This window comes from Adiantum capillus-veneris, chromosome 27 (assembly GCF_014529385.1).
Source record: "Adiantum capillus-veneris isolate H3 chromosome 27, ASM1452938v2, whole genome shotgun sequence".
NCBI lineage: Eukaryota > Viridiplantae > Streptophyta > Polypodiopsida > Polypodiales > Pteridaceae > Adiantum > Adiantum capillus-veneris.
This window is the reverse complement of record NC_140957.1, coordinates 70,615,063-70,621,062: the sequence shown is the minus strand read 5'-3', so window position 1 is coordinate 70,621,062 and position 6,000 is coordinate 70,615,063. Positions and strand designations below refer to the sequence as shown.

The 6,000-nt window shown below is 43.8% G+C and overlaps 1 protein-coding gene across 1 annotated transcript in view; it reads right to left on the bottom strand.

Moving 5' to 3' along the window:
- Nucleotides 1-367: 367 nt before the first annotated feature.
- The window catches only part of LOC147422173 (eukaryotic translation initiation factor 4B2-like), a 40,430-nt gene continuing 34,797 nt past the window's right edge, over nt 368-6,000 (bottom strand). The window contains exon 2 of the mRNA XM_086502888.1: nt 368-1,651. Within this exon, the coding sequence (XP_086359014.1) occupies nt 907-1,651 (745 nt within the window). The 3' untranslated portion in view covers nt 368-906. The remainder of the gene's footprint in view (nt 1,652-6,000) is intronic.

The window sequence follows — 6,000 nt, the reverse complement described above, 5'->3', positions numbered from 1 at the left end:
TGACTGTTTAATCATCCGAACTCAAAAATGCATTCATACAAGTATACTCAATTTCCCCAATGCAACGGTAAGACGTGAGTTTTTCTGTCAATTACATACAGACACTAGACATTTATGAGAAGACACCAATGAGCCCTGCAGAATCACCAAAACAAATAAGAGTGTGTAGATAAGTAGACACCTTCGGTATATTCATACATTGTCCTCCCACAGGCTTAAGCAACCAACCAAAAGAACTGCAGTAAACTATAGCTCAAAACATTCCTAGTTAATGTTACGTGATCGCAAGCCAATCTACTACAGCACAGTAGAGAGCCCTGGAACTACTTCCACTTTGAGATATTAATGAAAACATGGAGCAATAAACTAATCAGCAGGCAGAAGAAAATCAGAATTATATAAAAAAGCAGAAAAGAACGTGTTGCACTTAAGGGAGGTGTACATACAAGGCCCATTAGAGATGAGCCTTTGAAACGTCTTTGTCCGGGAAACCTTGACAACCGACCTGCCACATAAAGCAAACCACTTCAACAAAAATAGTGGTCTGTCTGTCCACCTTCAATGCCAACTTGCCCATATGCACATGAAGGAAACAGCTTAACAGTATTACAATGAACCTGCTGAGATAGCAAGAGGCTGGCATTATTGTGGGTACAATTTTCCCACTTGGAAAACTCAAAAGTATCTCGAGTCAATTAGCAAACGCTTTCTAAATATTTCTACGCCAATGTGGGTCCAAGCCTTCCTAACCTGAAGAAAAAGGAAAAGGATAAAATTCTGGCATACAAGAGAGAAAACCAAGGCAGACCCCAAAAAAGGCTTCATGGGCCTCAATGTCAAATAGGAGAAGTGTGTACACCAAGAAAGGACAAGGCCAGGGCAGCAAAACAAGGCATTTCATGCTCTTCAAAACCTTCTCATTCCAGCCCGACTATTGACACGCTCACGCTCGCCCCAATTCCCTTGCCTATCATTTGCTCTTGTCCAAATATCTGCACCACCTTCTTGCGAATACTCAGGTGCACCGCCCACCTCCGTAGGCAATGCTCCAGTACGCCGCCGAGGTCTTTGAAGTGAATCAAAGCTTCGTCCACTTTCACTGGAACCAGCCAAAGAGCCTATCCTCTCCAAGCCTTCCTGATTTCTGTTACCTTCAAAGTGAGTAGGACGTGACCACCTATCACCTGAATCCATGTTTCTACCTCCATAACCAGAATGTGAGCGTGGGCTTTCAGATGAGTCGAAATTCCTCCTTCCTGATTGCGAACCTGGTCTCTCTGATGGATCATAATTTCTGCTCACATCACTGCGCCCAGATCGAGAGCCTGGTCGACTCCCTGGGCGACTCCCTGGTCGGGACCCAGGCCGATCAGATAAATCATAACTCCTACCAGCATCACTGCGTCCTGAACGGGACCCTGGTCTGTCACCAATTTTCTGAGAGAAACGCACCTTGTCATCAAGGGCCCTGGTTAATACCTCTAGCTCTTTTTCTTTACTGCGCAACTCTTCAATAATATTTTCGTTGTTCACATCTTGATCGAGGACCACTCCATTGACTGGCTGGCCACCAGCTTCCTTTTCCTTCTTACACAGTTCTGAAAGCCTCTTTACTTCCTCTTTCAGTAACAATTCTTTCTCTGTTTCTGGCCTGAGGATTTAAAAGCTCTAAAAATTACTACGTACAACAATTACAGTTCTCACGCATTATAGAACCTTGAAATCATCAAAATGCTTACTGTTTAAACAACTTCCAAAAGGAGATTTATAATCCTGCCCTCAAGCAAAGAAAGAATTATCCTTTAGCATAGCAGTATTCATCAGGAGGCTTGCAAATGTTCGTGATTTAATGAAAGACTTCCCTCTTGACTACACACACAGTTAAACCTTCGATCTGTTTTGAATGGCAAATGCAAGCGATAGAAATGATTACCCCTATCCCAAGACAAGACTATGGAATTGTTTTGATTTTTACATTTACAACATAATTCCTACTAAACTTGGAGCTAAAATTGTAAGAACCAATAGTCACTAATTTCGGTTTCCTTAAGTATGCATACAATTGTGCTAAGAACCCTTTTACATTAACCTTCAAAGAAGCTATACACTGTAAAGTCTGATCTAATGGTATAAAAGGCTGTAAATACAATCCAAGACAGATAGTTTCATGTTTACAATACGACACGATTTAGTTTGAGCTTTCCAGAATTAGCTCATTATAGTATTTTATGGAGGCACATATTAGCTGGAAAAGACAGACCAGAACTGCTCACTTAGCATATCCTTCGGCCATGCTCACCATCCAGCTTACAATTCAACTTCTAAACCCACTTCATACTAATGGCTATTCTGCCAGTTGAAAAATCACAAAAAGACCATCAGCCATTCTGCACCATAGCATCAAACTCTGATTGCATGGCAGCCAACCAAGTTTCTGACTTTTGTGCCTTGTTAAAAGAATCTTTTTCTCACCACATACTTGAAACAGCCAAAGGAAACAATCTGATGCACAAGATGCATGGTGAGAGCGATGCATCTTATGCATGCAATTCACTCTCTCCTAAAGTTTACACTAGCCATTTTGGCATATTTCTAGCCTCATTAATTTGTGCCCTCCACATCAAGTACATCCCATAAATCTGCATCAACAACAGGGTGATCTCTCAGAGAAACCTGCATAGGCTGAAAATCTGTCTCACGACACTCTACATGTGATTATCCACCAAAAAGAGGCAACAGCGTCGCGCATGTAGGCCTATCTCCTTGGTACATGAAAGGAAAGGCTCACATCTCGGCTAACCAATATACACCTTTTCCATACGTATCAGCTAACCAAAATATGCTTTGTTTACGGACTATACAGCAGTCAACCTATAACCTTTCCATATTGTACCCAACCAAGGTACATTTGACAGCCTTATCATCCAATTTTCTGCAATGTTTCTCTCTGATTGTAGGTCATAAGAGGGTCATCTTCCCTCATCCTCAAGTGGTTCCAAGCTATATCCAAGATCACTATGAACCAAATCTAGAGGATTCAGTAACTCTCTATTCAATGGCGATGTGGTAAGCCAAGTCTGTTACCCGTATATGCAATGCTCACACAAACTAAAATCAAAATAGCAACATGCGCAAAAACTAGCACCCCATGGGTTGTCAGTACAAAAGTGCCACGCCAACACCTGTCAACGCGATCTGCAGAAGCGTCCATACAGCCTGCCACGTTAGTGCAGATCGCGGAAATCCATCTTGCAAGCCACGTCACCAGTTTTCACGTAAGCTAGTGTGTGTGTGTGTGTGTGTGTGTGTGTGTGTGTGTGTGTGTGTGTGTGTGTGTGTGTGTGTGTGTGTGTGTGTGTGTGTGTGTGTGTGTGTGTGTGTGTGTACGTGCGCGTGCTTTGCCTATCGGACAGGGGTACCATAAATTGTTGGGAGTTAGGATTTTAATCCTTACACTACTTTAATAATTGGGCCACTCGACGGGACTTTGTAAGTTAGTAAGTCCTTTTGCTTCTTCTGCTTCTGCTAGGGTTTAGGCCCCTCGACTGGGATCTGCAAGTTGACTACGATTATGACTAGGGTGCCCAAACCTTTTGGTCTTCAATAGCTTGCATCAACCGTTTGTGACATCCCCCCTTCTTCAAAGAAGAGTAATCGTCCGCAATTACATCTAGAAAACAACTCAAGTTAGCTCAAAAGCATCCGAGAGTCATTTAGTTTTTCATATCGGAATTCTTGATATTCCGAAGTAGCAAAATTAGCCATCACACCCAGACGGCATTGATCTGCAATTGGTGTCTCCATGCACTAAAATTACATACCCAAGAAATCTCACTCAAGTGGCACATCACGATGCAACACAGCACCGCAAACAACGTCATTGAGCACTCTCCCAAACAGACATTCTTAGGCATGAAGCTACTCAACAACTACTTCCTCGCTCCCCCCGCAAATACTGTAAGGTGCAACGGATGTGAAAGTTGAACTTTGCTCAAGATGAGTGCTCCGAACAGTTCTCAAGGGTCCCTTTTACTTACGGAAGGGAGAGCCTTCTGATCCTTTAGTGAGAGAGTGCAATGGACACAAACAAAGTGGTGAACACTGTGAATGAAGGTAATGAGACTGAGAGATAGAGAGAGAAGAATACGACACCAGAATGTTGTCAAACCCTCCTCCAAAGGCCCCACTCTCTATGGCGAGAGCGGTCTACTATTGATTGCACAAATCTCTACAATGCTTTGGACTTGCCGACGATGTCGACGACGATGAGGACGACACGAGACGGGCTGAAATCTGAAAACGCTAAGGGCTGAAATCTGCAAATCTTTATCTACTAAATTCTGACTCTATGTCGGGGACGACGGCGATGACGACGACGACGCACTGAAAACGCAGATGCTGAAATCCGCGTTTTCCGGGCTGAATCTGCAAATTGTGGCTGATCTGACCGTGCGGCGAGGATCTACTGCGGGAAGGTGAGATCTGCAAGGTTTGGGACTTCTACTGCGGTGTGTGATTACTGAAAATTGAAAACGCTGATGCTAATCTAGGTTCTATCGCCGAGGAACTGCAAAACTGTCACGTGACACATCTAACCCTATGTGTACGTGGACAAGCTACACCATGACCAGGGTTCAGTTCAATCAACTCAGTCTAAGAATAGAAAGTGATCTGGCACTTTTGTGAGTCTGTTTGCAGACCGTGCATGTCCAGACACTTAGATTAGATGCATAGGTTGCACACAACAAGACCATCAGATTTCCATCAGAACCGTCAGAAGCATTTTTAAGTGCATAGACCTATTTTCCCTATTTTTGACATTGTTCACTTATTATTTTTAAGTGACTTTTGTTGGGAACTAGGTAGGGCAAATTTCATAAGTTTGTATATAGGAAACCTAGCGCTAGCACTTTCTGGCAGAAGAGGCAACAGGAACTCAATTCAACGGGCACCTTCTCAACGAGACCCCCCCCAAGCAGTTGACCTAGTGTTTTCTACAAGGAGACCCAAATTAAGCCTTGGCGTTTTTGCATTGCAGATTAGCAGATCCACAGCAAGGCACAGCAGATCCAGAGCAAGACACAACAGACTTCCTAGAGTTAGCAGATTTCCACAGCAGATCCAAGATCAGCCCAGCGTCTTTGCATCAATCTTACAACCTCAATGTTTTTGCAGATCTTCGCAACAGAATCAGCCCTAGACTCAGCGTTTTCAGTTTTCAGTAGTTAGAACCCGCAGAAGAAGTTCCGAACCTCGCAGACCTCACCTTCCCGCAGCAGATCCTCGCCGCATAGTCAGATCCCGCGAAGTTTGCAGTTTCAGCCCGGAAAACGCAGATTTCAGCATTTGTGTTTTCAGCGCATCCTCGTCGCATCGTCGCCATCGACATTGTCATCGACATAGAGTCAAAATTCAGCAAATAAAGATTTGCAAATTTTAGCCCCTTACCATTTTCAGATTTCAGCCCGTCTCGTCATCGTCCTCATCGTCGTCGACATCGTCGGCAAGTCCAAGCATTGTAGAGATTTGTGCAATCATAAGTAGACCGCTCTCGCCATAGAGAGTGGGGCCTTCGGAGGGGGGTTTTGACAACATTCTAGTGTCGTATTCTTCTCTCTCTATCTCTCAGTCTCAGCACCTTCATTCACAGTGTTCACCACTTTGTTTGTGTCCATTGCACTCTCTCACTAAAGGAACGGAAGGCTCTTCCTTCCGTAAGTAAAAGGAACCTTGAGCACAGTTCGGAGCACTCATCTTGAGCAAAGTTCAGCATTCACTTCCGCTACACCTTACATTGGTATCACAGCTTTGGCAGTGTTCTGTATCCCTCAAGGAAAGAACCACAAGAACCACATAATTTTTTTTTTGCTTGTTGCGGTCGCACGTAACCCAAGACCACTTGGGCGTGTCGATTCCTAATCGTGTTTTTGAAGAGTGACAGAAATCCCAAGAAAGAAGGGCTTGTACAACCTCCCCTTGTTTCTCTTTTCACTCATTGAG